Here is a 22,212-nt window from a genome sequence, read left to right as displayed (position 1 = left end):
TCACTACCATTGCACTTTGTTTTCTATTACTTTCCACCTTTTATCTTTCTTAATTTTTCATTTCTTATGACTCTTTCCATATTCTTTTCCCTCTGAGTTCCTGCTCATTCATTAATTTACTCCCAAATTCAATAAACATTTATTGAATAAATATTCAATAAACTCAATAAATACTTATTTAAATTCAATAAATTTATTGAATAAATTTGAATAAAATATTCAATGAATATCTGTTTTAGCCTCTGCCTCTTTCATTCACAAATAGATGTTTCCCAGATCCCTTGGGGCTTGGCTTGTTTTCATCTACATCTCTATTTGTGCTTTTCCCAGTCTGGTGGGACATGTACCCTTTCATTCTATTTTCCTGAATCTACTTAAATTGGTACCTGTGGCCTCAAGCTTGTCTCTCTGGCTGGGCCTGCTCAGGAAAGACCCCTAGCCAAGCTTCAGGAGCCCTGGTCAATGGCATCTGTCTACATTAGCAGGTTGAATCTTCATTTAGCTGAGGCCAATATTCTTAGAATGAGTCTTGGCCTTAAGTGTTGATCAAAGGGTTGGTGGGTTGTCAACTCTTATCCTGCCACACACAACATACTTCAATGATCCTTACCATCACAGAGTAGGTCAGTAGTCAAGTCTAAAACAATCAGAAATTCAGGCTTTCTCATCTCCAGTGGGAACTCATTTCTTTACCTCTTTGATCTAATGATCAGTTTCTTGTTTCTTCCTCTCAGATGCCCCTTTGGTACATTTTAAGATTGGGAAATTTCTTACTCTGAAATAACAGTAAAGGCATTTCTGGGGAGGGGAGCAAACATCAGGTGAGAAGCTAAAGGCAAAGTATCAAACATAAGAATGATGCTTGACTTTTGGCCAGGACTTCATAGTGGAATCTCATCTCTTCCATATCTTATGCAGAACTTCAGGCTCAAGATGGTGACAGCAGCCATGTTGCTACAGCGTTGCCCAGTGCTTATCCGGAGCCCCACAGGCCTCCTGGGCAAGATGATTAAGACTCACCAGTTCCTGTTTGGTATTGGACGTTGTCCCATTCTGGCCACCCAAGGACCAAGTTTTTCTCAAATCCACCTTAAAGCAACCAAGGCTGGAGGGGGTAAGAAGTCACTGCTGACAAATGGGGGAAAATGTCTGGGTCTTAGAGATAAAACTCCAAGTCATACTGGTCATTGTTACCTAATAACTGGGAGGGTTCATGTGAAAAGTGTCAATGAAGAATAAACTGGCCTAAAAATACACCTCACTTCTGACTTACGTCAGTATCTCTAAAAAGAGTCTCATTCTCATGCCCCTCACATTCTATATACTCCAGTCATGCTGAAACTACTTAAAATTGTCTGGATTAACCATCATTTTAAGTTTCTATGTCTTTGCTCCTGTCCCAAATGACTCTGTCCCATTATCTTTTCCAGAGCACCTCAAACTTCTCATGTAACACTTAACTTGGACACCATCTCTTCTGTGAAGCCTGCCTAGACTTCCAGCCTGTCCAATTGCAATTCTGGATCATGTCCCTTCCCTCTTCTAGCCCATGTCTTCCTTCCCATCCCAGCACTGTTCATAATGTGTCTTCAGTATGTGCCATTCCCAACAACTTAGGAACTCCCTTAGCATAGGGACAAGATACATCCATCTTTGTGTCTCTACCATAGCCTGAGATAGAGCTTTTAGTTATAGAACATCTCAGTGACCATCGTTAAATTTACAGCTAGAAACTTATAGCTAGAAATTCACTACCACTTACTCTCTTTGCATAGATTCTCCATCTTGGGCCAAGAGCCACTGTCCCTTCATGCTGTTGGAACTCCAGGATGGAAAGAGTAAAATTGTGCAAAAAGCAGCCCCAGAAGTCCAAGAAGACGTGAAGACTTTCAAGACAGGTTGGAGTTAAGTTCTACCTCATCTAACATCTACACATTGCTTGATTTCATTTTATCATGGTCCTGAGCTAGGCTAATCCAAAGACAACTGGTACACATTCCATGATGGAAGTCTAGTCTTTTCTAGGAGAACCACGGTAGGCAATAGCTTAAACTGTGCACTGAAATTCACCCTCCCCAACACATATGCATGTTTCTATAACTTTTAGCTATTAGTCTAAAATGAGCTTCTGCCTGCTCTCTCCCAAGTGACTAAATGGATTCCAACAGACTGGGCTCCCACATATAAGCAACACTACTCTATAACAATCTGGATTTGCATGAAAGAGTAAGTTTTGGAAGTAGGTACATTCTTTAGATGAGTATTGAGGTCAGGTCAATTCAATTGGTGCAAAACATTCAAGATAATCACACTTGAGAGTTGGCTATACTGTCAACATCTTTCACAGAACTTTGTGGGATATAATTAAGAGTAAAATTTTCAAAATTGAATTCTAATGACTTTCAGAAAAGAAGAGTAAGGGACACTATCCTGCATTTACCTTCCAAGTGCAAGACTCAGCATTGCTGTTCCAGTTATCTCACCCAAGGGAAAGTCCTAGTGAAGAAAAGTATAATTCACCTTACGGATGGTTTCATGACATATAAGTCTCCACTTGGGGAGATGAGAAAAAGCTTACTTTTCAGAATATTTCTTCTCTCTGTACAAGGCTTCTCTACTTTCTAACCTTGAATTTATATATGTTGTATTGAGTTTAAAGAGGACCACACATGCTTTCTTTTCCCTCCCCTCCCTCTTTTCATGGCCAATGGATCCCATACTCCCTCTCAGACGTGCCCATCTCTCTGGCCTCAACCAGCCTGAGGAAGCCATTCTCCAGTCCCCAAGAGCCAGAGAAAAATTCAGAGAAGGTCACACACCTGATTCAGAACAACATGGCTGGTGAGTTTCCTGAGATGGAAGTAAAAGGGGGTAGGAATATGGAAGGAATGCTGAAATGCTGTGCACTGACACAGCAGAGGAAATGGCAAAGAATCACTTTAGAGCCCAAGGGAGTCTGAGTTTAAATTTTAATGCTGGCACTTGTTGGATCTGCATGCTTTGGAAAGTAAGTCATTTCCTTGAAGTGAGATTTCAATACCTTAACAAGTTATTACAGGAAGAAAATAAAATTACACTTACAGAAGTGCCTCTAACTTGTTATGAAGCTTCATTAAATATTAGATGTATTCCTATCATTTTTTCTCCATGCTTCCCTCAGAAACGCTCATCCTTCACAGAGAACTCTTCCCCTTCTCTTGTGTGTGTTTATAATAATTTTTCATGACAGAATTTGTTTTATTTTCCCAATACAAAATGAATATAAAGAGGGAAATTTAAATCGGAGCTCCACCATCCACCATTAATTTTCTTATTTTTTCCAGATATTTTCCTGTGACTAAACACACACCTACAAAACTATACTTCCCTGCACATACATGTTTTTATTAGAAATGTGATCTCATTCCACCTCGAGTTTACTGTTGTTCTTCGTTCATTTAACAATATGTCATGAGCATTATTCCATGTCCCTAAACATAGAGCTGAATAATAATTATAAATGATTGAAATGTGTCCTGTAGCATGAATGCAACATCATTTAATCAACCAAGCATCTTCATGTAATTATACCAATTTTTTGTGTGTATTCTTCCACTTTATATTGTATGTTGGTTTTACATACATATATATGTAATAGATTGCTAATAGAACTTTCCACATAGGATGACATATCTCCACAAAGATAACATATAGTATTCTTAGACTATATATGGCTATACTAGAAACTAGTTAGCTATTCCTCAATTGGGTTGCTTCCAGTTTTTTCTCTTACAAACAGTGGTGCAACAAACATCCTTGAATGTACCTCTTCATGTAGATAGGTAAATGTTTCTCTACAATAGACACTAAGAGGTGGAAATCTCAGGATGTGAAGGTGTACACATTTTCAATATTAATAAATATTGCCAATTGGTCCTCCAAAGTGGTATACTAATTATCAAAGAGAATCCATATTCTCACACACTATCCAGCACTTGATAGTATCAAACTTTTAAATCTTTGTCAATTTGATGAGTGAAAACTTGTTTTGCAGTTGACTTTCCCTGATTAAGCATCTTTTTACTACATTTGTTGAATGGTCTGGTTATATTCTTTGCCCACGTTTCTATTGGGTTAAAATTTTACATAGTAATTTTCAGAGTTTCTAAAACATAAATTCTGGATACCAAGTTTTATGCTAAACATGCTGCAAATATTTCCCTAGGTATGTCAGCATGTGCATTTAAAAATCTCTTGGTACATATTTCCAAACATCCCTACAGCAAAGATATTACTAGTGTACACTCCTACCATATAAGTTACCATCTGCAACAATCATGATTTCTGTCTCGTGGATAGAGTTCTGGAGTTTAACAAGCCTGGTGGCATACATTATATTTCAATTCTAAAAATAAGGTTGCTCCATTTTGTAGTGGTTAAAGAAGTAGACTCTTCCTCATCTGTAAAATGGAGATGCTAATAGAACTTTCCACATAGGATTATTATAAAGAATAAATGAAATAATAACTATAAAGTTACTAAGAGAGGGTATTACATGTAATAGGCACTTATTAAATGTTGGCTACAATAATATTATTTAAAATTATTATTCTTACTACTACTACTATACTACTATATTACAATAGTCACAATAATAGTACTATGTGCCAGATATTGGCTTGGATGTATTACATTCTATTTGTCATCAGATGGTCATAATTCTGTGATGAAGATATTATTAGTCCCATTTTATAGGTAAGAAAATTAAGACTAAGAGGATTCATGACTTGTCAATATTACGCAACTAGGAAGTAGCAGAACTATGGCCAGAACTAGACCCATCAACACTCTTCCCACTGAAACTTGAGGTGGTACTTCTGGGAGGAGGGTGCCATACTAACCCTGGGAAAAGAGATGAGGCCATGCAAGGGGTAGGAGGCCTGAGTGAATGTATAACAAGTGAATGAGTCAGTGAGTAAGCAAAGGGATGGTTGAATTAAGTAGTAGAGCATTAATGTGACCCAGTAAGTTAATGACTGATCAAATAAATGAATAAATGGAAAGAGAACCGGAGAACTACAAATCAACTGCATTAAATAAAATATGGACTAGCCAGGAAGTAATTTAAAATAAATCCTTTTCATCCCCGTCTCTACTCCCACAGGAGACCATGTCTTTGGTTATGACCAGTTTTTTAGGGACAAAATCATGGAGAAGAAACAGGACCACACCTATCGTGTTTTCAAGACTGTGAATCGCTGGGCTGATGCATACCCCTTTGCTGAACACTTCTTTGAGGCATCTGTGACCTCAAAGGATGTGTCTGTATGGTGCAGTAATGACTACCTGGGCATGAGCCGGCACCCTCGGGTCTTGCAAGCCACACAGTGAGTAGTAGGGTCTGAGCCATGATGAGCCCACAGGGAGATATCCAGAGAAGAGCCAAAGCCACACATAGAAGGAAAAGGCAGAGCTGATGGTGGAAACCTGGGTTCCACCCAACATCCCTTTTGTCTTAAGGTCTTTCAACAAATCTAATCCTTGGACAGGAACTAAGTCAACAAGCCTAGTTTTCCAAACTCTTTGGTGTCCAGTGCTACAAAGGATAGGATGAGAAATCAAACAAGTTGCACCCTCCATGAGTTCTTACTCTGGCTACAGAATGAGTATTACCAGAGATGGTGTGCAACCTTCTCTAAAAGATCTTCCAAGCTAATCAAGACCAATCTAGCTTCTCCTTCTCTCCCTGAGTGCTTTCAGCCTAAGAGGGAAGGTCCATTTCTCCTCATTGCCCCCATACCGACCTCTACTTTGTCATATAGGACACAACTCAGAGACTCACTAAGTTAACATTGACCCCTATCAAGGAAGAGAAATCTATGGTTTCTCAGTATCTGATAAGAGTTTCTTCTCCTTTCTTCCCCTGTTTTCTCCTGGCCAGAGAGATCCTGCAGCGCCATGGAGCTGGAGCTGGTGGCACCCGCAACATCTCGGGTACCAGTAAGTTCCATGTTGAGCTGGAGCAAGAGCTGGCTGAGCTGCACCAGAAGGACTCAGCCCTGCTCTTCTCTTCCTGCTTTGTGGCCAATGACTCCACTCTCTTCACCTTGGCCAAGATCTTGCCAGGTAAGCCCAGAGCCAAAACTTTGTTCAGGGCTAGTATCCTGCATCCAGGCTTACTGTCTCCATCAGCCCTTCCCTGTCTTCTGAGTTCACTTGCTCCCAATGCCCTTTGTCCTTACCCATCCTGCATACCCTCAACACTGGATGACTATATCCTAACCTCACTGAAGGGTAACATCATAAATTTATCATTTCCCAACTCAATTGCACTCAACACTTATAAATAGTCCTTTTATATCCCTATATCAGCTTTTTCAAACTTTCTTTCCCCTTCTAAAACCTGTGGCTACCTCCTCCTTCAATCTTAGCAAATAATCTCACATCTTACAACACAAATTAAACAGAAGCCACCAAACAAGAGGTCCTTTAACTTACAGCCACTAAGCCCACAAATTTATCTCACTGTTCATCTACCCTTTTTCATTCTCTCTCCTGCCTAAAGCTAATCTCTTCACTTGTACACCAGAGCTCATCTGAATCCCATCTTCCCACTCTCCCATCCTCTAACCAGCAATGTCCTCAACTCATATGCCTATCAATTCTTCCATCATAACCCAATCCCAGATAAATGCAACTCTCCACCTTCTCTATGTCAATACTGGTATTACATAATTACCTAGATGGGAGCCACTAATAATTCATGGTCCTCAACCTCTACTGTCTTCTATGCTTTCTGGCAATCCTGTTTCCATAGTCAGTCCTCTAAGTCTCCAAGGAAATTTTGCCAAACCCTATTCTCTTCAGCTTTTTTACACCTCCACCTCACCTCCACCCACAGCAGATTACTTCATCTCCTACCACACAGAAAACAGAAGACTCTAGGCAGCAATGTCCTCAACTTCTTGCCTCAAACTACCTATAAACTCATGAGCATTCTCACATGGCTTCTTTTCATTCCTTATCTCCTGTCACAGTAGAAGAGGTGCCATTTTTCTTGTTGACTAATTCTTACATCAGTGTTCTGTGTGTCCTTTACCTCATCAGGAATCTTGATCTATGAGTTCCCTCTCTCTCTCCTGTATCTTTAGCCTCTCCTGCTCTTTAAACATGTTTAAGTCTCTTGCATCTCAAAAAAATTTTTTCCTCTTCACTCTCTAGTTACTGCCATTCTGTCCCCTCCTTATAACAGGCAAACTGCTTAAGAAAAGTCTCCACACTTGCTACCCATTTCCTCACTTCTTGAAAACATTTCAGCACACTATAAACATCTCTACTGCTTCTTAGAAACTTTTTTCAAGACCACACATAACCCCAACTCAAGCCAATATCTTTGGAAATGTCTTCAGTAAACTCCTTCAGCCATTAGAATTCAACTTCTTTTCATTTCCTCTGCCAACATCCTAAGACCAACATCATTTTTCTGATTTCACCTTTGCCTTCCTACAACATATTCTTCACGAGAACCAGATGATATTTTTAAAATAAAGGCCCATCTTTGTTATTCCTCTGCCCCAAACCCTTTGATAGATCCCCACTGCCCTTCTCTTTATCATGCCTTCTAAAGCCTTCAATAATCTGGCCTCTACCTACCTCTTCAAGCTCATCTGTTGACACCTCTCCTCACATTTTTTCATTCAATAATATACTAATTCATATTTTCATTCACTCACTTAAAATTCAGTAATTCTGTTTTTTTTTTTAATCCATTCATTAAAAAAAGGTTTGCTTAACATCTCCTGTACACTTACCCTTAATCTGGGTACCAGAAACAGAAAGACAAAAAGCTATGGTCCCTGCTCCCAAGAAACTTCCAGTCTACTTATCTTTCACAGCAGGTTCTCCGGGAAGTCATGCCTGATTTCCACAGGTAGAAGTGATCCCTTACTCTAATATAAGGCCACAGTTACTTGATGTAAGTGCAAGTTTAGGGGCCCAGGAATCAATTCCATCCACCAATTTCCCACCTCTACTTGTTCTCCCACCATTGTCCAGGAAAAAGCCCTGGATTCCTCAGGTCCTAGACAAAAGTCTCCCCTTCTTTAGACTTAGCTTCCTCACTTGTACATTAAAGTGACTAGATTCCATGGTCAACAATTGCCCTTCTAGCTCTGACTTATAATGAGGTTATGATTCAAACTGTGAAAGTCTAAGTATCTCCATGTAACAATGAGCAAAGGTATACTATCTGGAAAAGGTGGGGTTTCATCTAAATCAGGAAGAATATATCATCAGTTCAAGTTAACAAACATTCCCTGGGATAAACTCCTTTCTAAGGCTTAATCTTGGTGTCTAGGAATAGGAACGTAAGCCCTATTCTCAGGAAACTCTAGAGCGTTCTTGGGAAATTTAAATTTCTTCCACCCCGAGAATCAAAGTCCAAGCCAGAGTTAAAATGCCTGGAGAGAAGAGTGTAGTGATCAGAATTTCAGGGCAGAAGAGTTCTTCCAAGAGAGGAAGAGGTGTTACAAAGGCTTCCAGAGAAGGGAGAAGCTGAGCAGAGGCTTCATATGGAGGAAAGGATTAGCTCTTTGCTCCTGCCAAGTCAGTCTTGAAGTTGAAATGTGAATACTGGGATAGAAGCTTAAGCACTATGCATCTGGTTCCTCAGGGTGCGAGATTTACTCAGATGCAGGCAACCATGCTTCCATGATCCAAGGTATCCGCAATAGTGGAGCTGCCAAGTTTGTCTTCAGGCACAATGACCCTGACCACCTGAAGAAACTTCTAAAGAAGTCCAACCCTGAGACACCCAAAATTGTGGCCTTTGAGACTGTTCACTCCATGGATGGTAAGCGTATGTGTGAGTGTATGTTTACTAACATTGGTCTCACAAAAACTACGATGATAATAATAATAGCTAACATTTATAGAATGCTTATTATGTACCAAGCAAAATTATTAGTATTTCACATGTATTACTTCACTTAATCTTCACAATAATTCTGAGGTAAGTGCTATTATTATTTCTATTTATATGAGGAAACTGAGATACCAAGAAGTGAAGTGATTTGCCCAAGGTCACATAGACAGTAAATGCCAAAGGATGGAGACAGCTATTACACTGATTTCAAAGGTTAAGAAACTGAAGTGCAGAGACAGTACCCAAGTTACCTTGGCTGGTTCAGTAAACTGGTGCCAAAATGTGTATCTGAACCCCTAAAATGTATAAGTCCAATTTCTTCATACGATGCTCCTTCCATTAGAAATGATGTGCAGATCAATCATCCCAGTGTCTGGTTCCTGCAGCATAAATTTTCACAAATCAGTACCTGGGAGATTTTTTAGGGTCCAATATGTAGCACTGGAATCAAAACAGGTTTTCAAGTCAGATCTTGGTTCAAATCCTACCTCTAGCACTTACCAGCTCAGTGACCTTGGGTAACTCTTTAACTCTCTGAACTTCAGCTTTCCTCAAGGTAAAATATCTGCTTGAAAGAGATGATGGAAGACATTCTATTTATCATGATCTAAGTAGAAATAAGTCACCTTGATCATCCTACCTCTTTCCTTTCCCCAGCTGAAACAATGCTCAAATCATTGTATTGTTGTCCCTCTTAGGCAGAAACCGTCTATTTTAGGCATAATCTTCTAGGTTTATTAAAGTGAAGAAATCCTCAATTCATTTCAATGTGTCACTTTTCCAAGTGAAACAAAGGAGAGTCCACTGTACTCTCGGATTTAGCCAGTATAAGTGCCATCACATCAAATAATGGTGATGCACAAGCTGTTGAACCAAACTATCCATGTTCAAATCTCAGCATTACAACTTACTAGCTTGGACAAGTTTCTTAATTGCTGTGTCTCAATTGCCTTATCTTTAAAATTTGAGATGATAATTAATAGAGTAGCTGAGAGTATTTAAGTGAGTGAATATATATAAAAACTTATTGTCATGCCCTCGTCCAAATTTCCACAACCAGCAATGATCATATTTCTACCACTGAGACTACTCTAAATCATTATTTCTGTAGTGAAAACCAGAAATAATGAATGTTGGGACTATTCTACTTCCTTACATTTGCAAATGAATGGTTCTTTATTTAGTGAATGGTGGAAACCCTGCTGAAACTGTCAATTTAGTGCTGAATTCCTCCCATTGAAATGATGCTTGAACCATTACACTGTCCTCTTAGTCTTGGACTCCAACTCTTGTGGTTTTCTCCCCTCCTGTTGTCCCACCAATTGCTCACAAACTTTAATCCTAGCCTGGAGTCCCTGTTCCCACATGAAGAAGTTTTTGTTGTATTCCACTCCCCTACACCATCAGTTTCCAGGAATGGAGAATGACAGATGTATGGGTTCTTGTATATGTAGAGTGGTCACAAAATCTGTGCATGAAATTCACAGACATTTGAAGACCTTATAAACAATTATCAGCATAGAATAACAGGGGAAAATGGTAAATCTGCATGGAAAATGTACAGGAACATACAGATTACTTCTAATTCACTTTCATTCAATACATTGAGCCTGAGTCTATGGGAGGGTACCCTCAGGTAACAACATTGACAGGATGAGAAAGAAATATTTCCCACAGAGACAGAAAAGACTGAAACAGAGGCACACACACACACACACACACACACACAAAAAAAAAAAACCTCAGAAAGAGACAGAGATACAGAGAAAAAAGTCCAAAGTCAGAAAGGTAGACATGAAGGGATACAAACAATAAGAAAGAGAGAACAGAAGTGAGAGAAGAAGGTGAGTGAGGGAAGGAGGGATAGAGATACTAACAAAGACACAGAGGAAGGGGGGGAGAGGAGAGAGAAAAACAAAGACAGAGATAGAAAATAGAGACACAGAAACAAAGTTGGAAATAGTCATAAAAAGAGAGTGGCAAAAGGTCATAAACACAGAAATATGGAAGACCAGTGAAAAAACGATATTGACACAGCTGACAACACTTGGCAGAGAGGGTGAGTGAAATCTGAAAACATTAACCTGGAGCAAAAGGAGAATTTTTTTAATTTATTTAAACAAAGGCATCATATAGGCTAGTGCCAATACTTGATGGAAATACACAGACTTGTAGGGGGGAAAAAGGCAGAGAGAGGCTGGCAAATAGCATAAGCAAGAGGACAGATATTATCAGAATGAAGTAACAGAAAGACAGAAAAGTAACCCTTAATCACAGGCTGGGGAAAATGCACACACACACAACTTGGGTAGGAGTAGGGTGAACTCAATCGACACTTATGAAGAAGTCTGGCATAGTCCCAACTAAGGGTGCACACCCTCCCCCTTTCCCAACCTATAGTTGTTATGTACCACAAATTCCATGCTGGAGATGAAGCTGGAGAAGGGTTATGATCTACCTCTATTCATGGCTTTGCTCAGGTGCCATCTGTCCCCTTGAGGAATTGTGTGATGTGGCCCACCAGTATGGGGCTCTGACCTTCGTGGATGAAGTTCATGCTGTAGGACTGTATGGGTCCCGGGGTGCTGGGATTGGGGAGCGTGATGGAATTATGCACAAGATTGACATCATCTCTGGAACTCTTGGTAAGCGAGTCCCTTGGGTTACCCTTATATACAATCCAGAAAGGAAGTCCCTAAAAGAACTTTTTCTTCCTCCTCCACAAAGTGGCAAAGGCTATTTGGGTAGAATTTATGGCCCAGGCTATAGAACACTTGGATTCTCTCCTCCCACTCCCATCCCACTGCAAAATTGCTGACAAAGTCCGGGAGGATTTTTTGAGAAGACCCCTGAGCTGGGCCAAATTACCAAGTTCAATTCAGTGAGTGGAGTTGTGGATCAAAACTCCTTCACCACCCCAGTTCCAAGCTCCATTTAGCTCTACTTTTGGATCTAACCAGTTGAAGGTCCCCACCCAGCTCCTGCATATCTAGTCAGTACACATGGCAGGGCTTGCAAGTCCTACCTCAAAGCAGCACAACTATCAGCTCTGTCTGCTTGTCACAGACAAGAAAGATGATAAGGGAGTCTGGAGTTCCAGCTTCTAGTGTATCGCCTTGAATTACCCTGTTCCTCAGGGGGCTGATAATAGGATCTGTGCATAACCTCCTTATTCTCCTTCTTGTCTCCAGGCAAAGCCTTTGGCTGTGTGGGTGGCTACATTGCCAGCACCCGTGACTTGGTGGACATGGTACGTTCCTATGCTGCTGGCTTCATCTTCACCACTTCACTGCCTCCCATGGTGCTCTCCGGGGCTCTGGAATCCGTGCGACTGCTTAAAGGAGAGGAGGGCCAAGCCCTTAGGAGGGCCCATCAACGCAATGTCAAGCACATGCGTCAGCTACTAATGGACAGGGGTCTTCCTGTCATCCCTTGCCCCAGCCACATCATCCCCATTCGGGTGAGAGTCCTACATTGCCCATTGCCTTCTCCACCATCTCTCCTGGGAGCCTTCCCGCACCCAGCAAACTGAAACCTGTTCCTGTCAACTGTTTCCTTGTTAACCAACCTCCTTATCATCAGTTTCTTTCCCTTTTGGAAAATTATCACTCATTCTGGATTAACTAGTCTTTTTTTTTTTTTTAACATTAGCTATTATCTCATGCTTAGTAGACTGTACTGTTCCTTGGGCTAATTCAGGGTTCCTTAGAAAGACTACTTTTGCAAATATGTTTAATTAACCCAGTGACAACACCCCAGAAGTCGCTTGGGGTTTTATCTTCTTACTCAGAACTACCCTAAATTAACATACTAGCTAAGTATGCTTCTTCTGCAAACAGCTTCAAGACAAGGTCCCTAGAAGCACTTCTACCCTCTTTAATTTTTAAATTGAAGTATAGCTGACTTGGGGCTTTTCTGGTGGCTCAGCTAGTAAAGAAGCTACCTCCACTGCAGGAGACCCCAGTTCAATTGCTGGGTCTGGAAAGTTCCCCTAGAGAAGGGATAAGCTACCCACTCCAGCATTCTTGGGCTTCTCTGGTGGCTTAGATGGTAAAGAATCTCGGTGCAATGAGGGAGACCTGGGCTCAGTCCCTGAATTGGGAAGATCCCCTGGAGGAGGGCATGGCAACCCTCTCCAGTAGTGTTGCCTGGAGAATCCCAATGGTCAGAGGAACCTGGCAGGCTACAGCCCACGGGGTCACAAAGAACTGGACAAAACTGAGCTAATAAGCACAGCACAGCATATAGTTGACTTACAATATTGTGTTAGTTTCAAGTGTACAACAAAGTGATTCAGCTACATATTTTTTTCAGATTATTTCCCATTAGTTTACTGTATTATATAGTAAATCCTTGTTGCTTATCTATTTTATGGGTAGTAACTTTTATCTGTTAATCCCATCAGTTCAGTTCAGTTCAGTCACTCAGTAGTGTCCAACTCTTTGCTACTCCATGGACTGCAGCACACTAGGCTTCCCTATCCGTCACCAACTCCTGGAGTTTACTCAAACTTATGTCCATTGAGTGGTGATGCCATCCAACCATCTCATCCTCTGTCATCTGCTTCTCCTCCCACTTTCAATCTTTCCCAGCATCAGAGTCTTTTCAAATGACTCAGTTCTTTGCATCAGGTGGCCAAAGTATTGGAGTTTCAAGTTCAGCATCAGTTCTTCCAATGAATATTCAGGACTGATTTCCTCTAGGATGACCTGGTCGGATCTCCTTGCTGTCCAAAGGACTCTCAAGGGTCTTCCCCAACACCACAGTTTGAAAGCATCAATTCTTTGGCACTCAGCTTTCTTTATAGTCCAACTCTCACATTCATTCATGACTATTGGAAAAACCAAAGCTTTGACAAGACAGATCTTTATTTATCTATTGGCAAAGTGATCTCTCTGCTTTTTAACATGCTGTCTAGGTTGGTCACAGCTTTTCTTCCAAGGAGCAAGCATCTTTTAATTTCATGGCTGCAGTCACCATCTGCAGCAATTTTGGAGCCCCTATTTTTAGGGGCTTTATTTTTAAAGTCTGTCACTGTTTCCATTGTTTCCCCATCTATTTGCCATGAAGTCATGGGACCAGATGCTAAGATCTTAGTTTCTGAAAGTTGAGCTTTAAGCCAAATTTTTCACTCTCCTCTTTCATCAAGAAGCTCTTTAGTTCTTCTTTGTTTTCTGCCATAAGGTGGTGCCATCTGCATATCTGAGGTGACTGATATTTCTCCTGGCAATCTTGATTCCAGCTTATTCTTCATCCAGCCCAGCATTTATACAGCCTTGACTTACTCCTTTCCTGATTTGGAGCCAGTCTGTTATTCCATGTCTAGTTCTAACTGTTGCTTCTTGACCTGCATACAGATTTCTCAGAAGGCAGGTTAGGTAATCTGCTTTTCACATCTCTTGAAGAATTTTCCACAGTTTGTTGTGATCCACACAAAGGCTTTGGTGTAACCAATAAAGCAGAAGATGTTTTTCTGGAACTGTCTCAGTTTTTCAATGATCCAACAGATGTTGTCAATTTGATCTCTGGTTCCTCTGCCTTTTCTAAATCCAGCTTGAACATCTGTTAAGTTCATGGTTCACGTATTGCTGAAGCCTGGCTTGGAGAATTTTGAGCATTACTTTTTTAGTGTGTGAGGTAAGTGCAATTGTGCAGTAGTATGAGCATTTGGCAATGCTTTTTTTTGGGATTGGAATGAAAACTGACCTTTTCCAGTCCTGTAGCCACTGCTGAGTTTTCCAAATTTGCTGACATAGTGAGTGCAGCAGTTTCACAGCATCATCTTTCAGGATTTGAAATAGCTCGACTGGAATTCCATCACCTCCACTAGCTTTGTTCATAGTGATGCGTCCTAAGGCCCACTTGACTTCACATTCCAGGATGTCTGGCTCCAGGAGAGTGATCTGGGTTGTGAAGTGATTATCTGAGTTGTGAGGATCTTTTTTGTACAGTTCTCTTATGTATTCTTACCACCTCTTCTTAATTCTGCTTCTGTTAGGTCCATACCATTTCTATCCTTTATTGTGCCCATCTTTGCATGAAATATTCCTTTGATAACTCTAGTTTTCTTGAAGAGATCTCTAGTCTTTCGCATTCTATTGTTTTCCTCTATTTCTTTGCATTGATCACTGAAGAAGGCTTTTTTAATCTCTCCTTGCTATTCTTTGGAACTCTGCATTCAGATGGGTATATCTTTCCTTTTCTCCTTTGCCTTCCACATCTCTTCTTTTCACAGCTATTTGTAAGGCCTCCTCAGACAACCATTTTGCCTGTTTGAATTTCTTTTTCTTGGGGATGGTCTTGATCTCTGTCTCCTGTACAATGTCACGAAGCTCTATCCATAGTTCTTCAGGCACTCTGTCTATCAGATCTAATTCCTTGAATCTATTTCTCACCTCCAATGTATAATTGTAAGGGATTTGATTTAGGTCATACTTGAATGGTCTAGTGGTTTTCCCCCACTTTCTTCCATATAAGTCTGAATTTGGCAATAAGGAGTTCATGATCTGAGCCACAGTCAGCTTCTGGTCTTGTTTTTGCTGACTGTAAAGAGCTTCTCCATCTTTGGCTGCAAAGAATATAATCAACCTGATTTTGTTGTTGACCATCTGGTGATGTCCATATGTAGAGTCTTCTCTTGTGTTGTTGGAAGAGGGTGTTTGCAATGACCAGTGCATTCTCTTGGCAAACTCTATTAGCCTTTGCCCTGCTTCATTCTGTCCTCCAAGGCCAAATTTTCCTGTTACTCCAGGTGTTTCTTGACTTCCTACTTTTGCATTCCAGTCCCCTATAATGAAAAGGACATCTTTTTTGGGGTGTTCATTCTAGAAGGTCTTGCGGTCTTCATAGAACCATTCAACTTCAACTTCTTCAGCATTACTGGTTGGGGCATAGACTTGGATTACTGTGATATTGAATGCTTTGCATTGGAAATGAACAGAGATCATTCTGTTGTTTTGGGGATTGCATCCAAGTACTGCATCTTGGGCTCTTTTGTTGGCTATGATGGCTACTCCATTTCTTCTAAGGGATTCTTGCCCACAGTAGTAAATATAATGGTCATCTGAGGTAAATTCACCCATTCCAGTCCATTTTAGTTCGCTGATTCCTAAAATGTTGATGTTCACTCTTGTCATCTCCTGTTTGACCACTTCCAATTTGCCTTGATTCATGGACCTAACATTCCAGGTTCCTATGCAATATTGTTGTTTACACCATTCGACTTTACTTCCGTCACCAGTCACATCCACAACTGGGTGTTGTTTTCGCTTTGGCCCCATCTCTTCGTTCTTTCTGGGGTTGTTTCTCCACTGATCTCCAGTAGCATACTGGGCACCTACCGACCTGGGAAGTTCATCCCTCAGTGTCCTATTTTTTTGCCTTTTCCTACTGTTCATGGGGTTTTCAAGGCAAGAATACTGAAGTGGTTTGCCATTCCCTTCTCCAGTGGACCATGTTTTGTCAGAACTCTCCACAATGACCCATATGTCTTGGGTGGCCCTACACAGCATGGCTCATGGTTTCATTGAGTTAGACAAGGCTGATTCATGTGATCAGATTAGTTAATTTTCTGTGATTGTGGTTTTCATGCTGTCTGCCCTCTGACGGAGAAGTATAAGAGGCTTATGGAAGCTTCCTGATGGGAGAGACTGACTGAGGGGGAAATGGAGTCTTGTTCTGATGGGTAGGGCCATGCTCAGTAAATCTTTAATCTAATTTTCTGTTGATTGGCAGGGCTGTGTTCCCTCCCTATCATTCCCATACTCTTAATTTACCCCTCCCTTATACCTCATTGTTTTTTAGTCACAAAGTCATGTCTAACCAACTCTCACAACCCCATAGACCATAGACTGCCATAGAGTTCTCTATCCATGGGATTTCTCAGGCAAGAATACTGGAGTGGGTTGTTATTTCCTTCTCCAGGGAATCTTCCCAACCCAGTGATCAAACCCAAGTCTCCTGTATTAGCAGACAGATTCTTAACCACTGAGCCACCTGGGAAGCCCCTCTTTCCCCTTAGGCATCCATAAGTTTGTTTTCTATGAGTATGTTTCTGTTTTGGTTATAGATTCATTTGTATTATTTTTTAAGATTCCACATATAAGTGATATATTTGTCTTTCTCTTTCTGACTCACTTCACTTAGTATAATATTCTCTAGGTCCATCCATATTTCCACAAATGAAAATATTTCACTTCTTTGTGGCTAATATTCAATTTTATGTATGTATGCACATATGTATATGTGTGTGTGTACACACATACACACCCCACATGTTCTTAAGCCAATTATGTGTTGATAGGAACTTAAATTGTTTTCATGTCTTGGCTATTGTAAGTAGTGCTGTTGTGAACATTGGGATGCATGTATCTTAAGTCAGACTGCTGCCACTGAGCAACTCCTTGATAAGAGATTCTAGACCTGCCACTGGCTAAGATGCTTATGAAAATATATGCCCCCAAGTTCAGTGGAGTTCCTTGATCTGATTCCCTCCACCTACTTAATAGAGCTAGCAATAGTAGGGCCAGGGGAGCAGATACTGACAAGCTTTTCTCCTGGGTCCAGGTGGGTGATGCATTGCTGAACAGCAGGATCTGTGATCTCCTGCTCTCCAAGCATGGCATCTATGTGCAGGCCATCAACTACCCAACTGTCCCCCGGGGTGAGGAGCTGCTGCGCTTGGCACCCTCCCCCCACCACAGCCCTCAGATGATGGAAGACTTTGTGGGTAAGTCCTCAACATGGGTGTCTACAGCACTCTTCTTTCCTTCAGCCTCATTATCTTAAGAAGTTAACAATGGATGCCGTTCAGTTTAAAAATACATTTCTGAAACATCTCTTATGTGCTAGACCCTATACTAGGGTCATAAATGAATGAGAAACACTTCCTATATTCATAGGGCTTCAGTTTGGTTGAGGAGACCATAGCAGACTCAAACAATGACTTCAAGGAGTGATTGAAGTTCAACAGAGAGAATGAATGACGGAGTTTTAGGAGCAGAAGAGGGGCCTGGCTTCAGGACAGGTTTCTTAGTGGAGGTGACAACCTGAGCTGAGTCTTGCAAAGGGGTGTGGTATTGGACCAAGAGAAGAAAGAGGATGCAGAAGAGATATTCCCAGTAGAAGCAAGAGCACGGAGAAACGCAAGGAAGAGAATGAGAAGTAAGCTTGGACATATCAAGAACAACCAGATATTACTGGAATGTAGGAAAGTAAGAATGCAATAAGGTAGAGGAGAGTTTGCCTATGAATCTGCAAAGACAACACACAGTTTGAAGGCTTGTAGAGCTGAATACCTTAGGTTTTATCCTTAAGGTGCCCAATTCACCTAAAGTTTACTGGATTCCTTCTGGGTACAGGGCCAGCATAGAGCAGGTTCTTATTCTAGGTCTGTTGGGTGAAAGACACATAAGCAGTTGATGGCATAGCAAAGGAGACAGACATAAACATGGGTGGTACTGGTCCAGTGTGGTGAGCTCCAATACTCTGGGAGCTAAAAGGAGAGTGTTCACTTATGGCTAGAGAGGGTAAGAAAGGTGAAATTAAGTAGGCTTCATAGGTAAGGAAATCCTTCTGCTGTACCTTGAAGTACCTGTGGTATGGTGTAAGAAGGGTATTTCAGAACAAGGGAATTTGATAAGCACAGACCTAGAGATAGGAAAGCAGAGGGCATACATTAGCTAAGCGTTTTGTTTGTCTGGAGCATAGGCAGAATGAGAGTACTAGGAAAACAAGACAGGTAGATGCCATTCATTCATTCATTTAAAAGCATCAAATAATGCTAGCCAACACTTATTAAGCACTTACCATGTGTCAAGAACTGTTCTAAATACTTTACATGTATTAACTCATCTAATCCTCATGGGGTAGAGATGGTATTATTAGCATTTCCATTTTATATATGTAGAAACTGAGGTATCAAAATATATAGTAACTGGTCCAAAGTCATATATCTGCTAGGTTTGAACTGGAGAATCTGTTTCTACCTCCATGCTCATACCACTAGATCTCATACCACATACCTCTCTGAGCTAATGATCTAGACTTCTGGACCTCTTGCTAAGCCTTCTTTGCACTAGGCTTCAATTATAGAGCTTTCAGTATTATCAGTTCTCTAAGTGTCCACTTATGCTGGGCTTTTGCAAGAAAGAAATATGAGAGGCATTCACCATGACTCCACCAGTCAGTCAGTCCTTCAAAGTAATAGCCAACCCATCATGAAATCTTGCAAATGTTCTCTACAATCTCTCTCAAATCTCATTTCTCCATTGCTACTTTTTAAATCCATGTCAATGTGATTTCTTCTTAACTAATTTTCCTGCTTTTCTCTAATCCTTTATCCATACTGACCAATCAGAGGGATTTTTCTAAAAATCTGATCATATAGCTCCTTAGTTTCAACCTCTTCATAGTTCCCTACTGTCTTGACTAGAGCAGTGGTCTCCCAAGGTGAGGTATGCAAGATCATCCATAGGGTAAGGGGATTTATTAGAATTGTATATTTATGTTTTATCTTAAAAAATATTAAATTAAGCATTACTGATACCGATCTCTAATATATAGACTGACAATGATATATGTACGTAGTATATATAAAAAAAAATACATACATTGGAGGTAGGTATTAGAACTTTTGTACTAATAAGATATATAGCCCCCAAACTGGAGACACTGGCCTGGAGAATAGTCAAACCTCCTTGGCATAGCATTCAGTGCCTTCAACATGGTGATCTCTATGCTTTCTCTTCTTCCCCACATTCATTTTATTTCTCCAGCTACTCTGAATGACTTACAGTTCCCTCACTTAGCTCTAGCCTCTTACTTCTGGGATTTTGTTAATGATGCTTCCTTCTGAGTGGAATGCCTTCCCTCATCTCTTACTCTGACTTACCTCTTTTCATCTTCTAGACGTAATCAGGCATCTTTCATTCATTCTTTCAACACATAGTTATTGAGCACCACTAAACAAAACAGACACAAAATCTCTATCCTTCTGGAGCTTACAGACTAGTAGGAGATAATAAAAAAGGAACACTTAAAAATAAGTGCAAATCAAATAGCATGGTAATTCTAAGCATTTATGAGGAAAAATATAGCAGGAGAAAGGGGATAGAAAGTGCTGGGGGTGGGTACAGGGGCTAGCTTGGAGAGGAAGATTGCAGCCTTAAATAAAGTGCTATGGATAGAGACCACCAACGTGACACTTGAGCAAAGATATAAAGGAAGTGAAGGAGTCAGCTGGGAAGAAATCAAGAGAAGAGCATCCCAGGCAGAAAGAACAGCCTAAAACAGGTAAGACCCTAACACAGCAGTATTCCTCTTGTATTTGAATAACAATAAGTAGATGAGTATGGATGGAATGGTGTGAATAAGAGGGAAAGAGAGAGAAAACTGAGGAAGAGCAATATGGACCAGACGGTGTAAGGTATGGCAGGCCACTGGAAGGGGTATGGCTTTAACTGTGAAAGTGAAAGAAAAGTGAAGTCGCTTAGTCATGTCCAGCTCTTTCTGAACCCATGGACTGTAGCCTACCACGCTCCTCCGTCCATGGGATTTTTCCAGGCAAGAGTACTGGAGCAGGTTGCCATTTCCTTCTCCAGAGGATCTTCCTGACCCAGGGATCAAACCCGGGTCTCCCACATTGTAGGCAGATGCTTTACTGTCTGAGCCACCAGGGAACTCTGAAATAGAAAGCCTTCTGAAGGATTTAAGCAGATGAGTAACATATCTGAATCTGATTCAGGTTTCAAGAGTTTCTCTGACTTCTATGTTGAGAATAGACTGAAAGAGTGGGAGCAGGGAGATCCATTAGGGGGCTACTGTGATATTCCAGGTTAAGAAATAATGGTGACAAAAGACGGGATTAAAATTTCCAAGCCATTGGATGTCACATAGCAAAGAATTTGCTTTTTAATAAAAAATCTTCAGAATTAAAAAATGAAAAACAAATAATGGTGGCTCAGACCTGAGGATAGCATTGGTGGTAAGAAGTGGTCAGATTTTGAAGGTAGAACCAATGGTTTTTGCTAATAGACTGGATGTGTCATAGGAGAGAAAGAGAAAAATAAAGGATAGCTCAAATATTTTTGTACTGAGCAACTGGCATTGCCATCAACTGAGATGGTTAACGCTGAAAGTAAGGTAGACTTGGTGGAGGGTAGGGAGATCAATAGCTCAGTTGTGCTCAGGTTAAGTTACAGATGCCTATTAGATATCCAGGTGAAGACACAGAAAGGCAATTGGATATACAAGTCTATAATTCAGGAAAGAGCTTTGGGCTAGATATGAAAATTTCAGAATCACCAGCATATACATGGTGTTTAAAGCCATGAAACTAGATGAGATCACACAGGGAATAAGCATGAAAAAAGAGCCAGGGACAGAGCCCTGGGACACAACTGAGGTACTTCTGACAGAGAGGTCAGGTTCTGTCCTCTGGGCTCCCCACTCCCTCTAGGAAAAACCCCTGCCCCAGGCTCCCAGGTCACAATACTGATGACACTGTGTGTTTACTGTCAGTGTCATCTTCCTCACCAGGCTGAGTTTCCAAGTAGATGGATTCACTTCTTGAGTTACACCATGTCATGTACTTAGGAAGTGGTTCAGGCCAGGCCAGTACAGCTTCAAATTATGTCACATGAGTGCTTCTCAAACTTTTATACATCACAACACCCATACACAAATGGTAATATTCACATCACACAAAGGAGCAAACTAATCAGGCTATTTCTAGTTCTGAGATATCTCAAAGGGTTGAGGGGATCAGTATCTTGGCACATCTGTAATGTGGCACAGGAATTAAGACATACTCTAACCAATTATTTCCCTCCCTTCCCCTCATCACCTTCAGAGAAGCTGCTAGAAGCCTGGACTGAGGTGGGACTCCCCCTCCAGGATATATCTATAGCTGCCTGCAATTTCTGCCGCCGTCCTGTACACTTCGAGCTCATGAGTGAGTGGGAACGTTCCTACTTTGGGAACATGGGGCCCCAGTATGTCACCACTTATGCCTAAGAAACCAGCTGCTTTGGATCCCCACTCCACCTGCACTTCACTTGAAGCTGGGCTGCCTCCTGTCCTCTGCTTTGTGTGCCTTTAGCTGACTTGAGTCTGAAAATAAAGAGCAAAGTGTAGCATTTGTAGCTCTTTGTTTGACAGAGAACAGATAATTGCATTATACCTGTCTCCCTCAGACAAGTGGCAGAGCCATGAGGAAACCATTGATCACCTGTTGATCTGACCGTCCCATTTTACTGAGAGGGAAACAGATTCAGAGAGAGGGAGAGGCCAAAAACTACACAGTGAGTTGC

General features: G+C 41.0%; 1 protein-coding gene across 1 annotated transcript; it reads left to right on the top strand.

Annotated features, from left to right (window-relative positions):
- The first annotated feature begins 933 nt into the window (after positions 1 to 933).
- Positions 934 to 21,916, top strand: ALAS2 (5'-aminolevulinate synthase 2). Its single transcript, XM_052663545.1, has 10 exons — positions 934 to 1,114; positions 1,776 to 1,898; positions 2,731 to 2,841; positions 5,144 to 5,366; positions 5,921 to 6,105; positions 8,651 to 8,830; positions 11,383 to 11,547; positions 12,094 to 12,362; positions 17,468 to 17,630; positions 21,753 to 21,916. The coding sequence occupies exons 1-10, from the start codon at positions 934 to 936 to the stop codon at positions 21,914 to 21,916; spliced, it is 1,764 nt and encodes a 587-aa protein (XP_052519505.1).
- The last annotated feature ends 296 nt before the right edge of the window (positions 21,917 to 22,212 follow it).

Source organism: Budorcas taxicolor, chromosome X (genome assembly GCF_023091745.1).
Source record: "Budorcas taxicolor isolate Tak-1 chromosome X, Takin1.1, whole genome shotgun sequence".
NCBI classification, from domain to species: domain Eukaryota; kingdom Metazoa; phylum Chordata; class Mammalia; order Artiodactyla; family Bovidae; genus Budorcas; species Budorcas taxicolor.
Note: the sequence above shows the minus strand (reverse complement) of the source record. Positions and strands in the feature narration are given on the sequence as shown.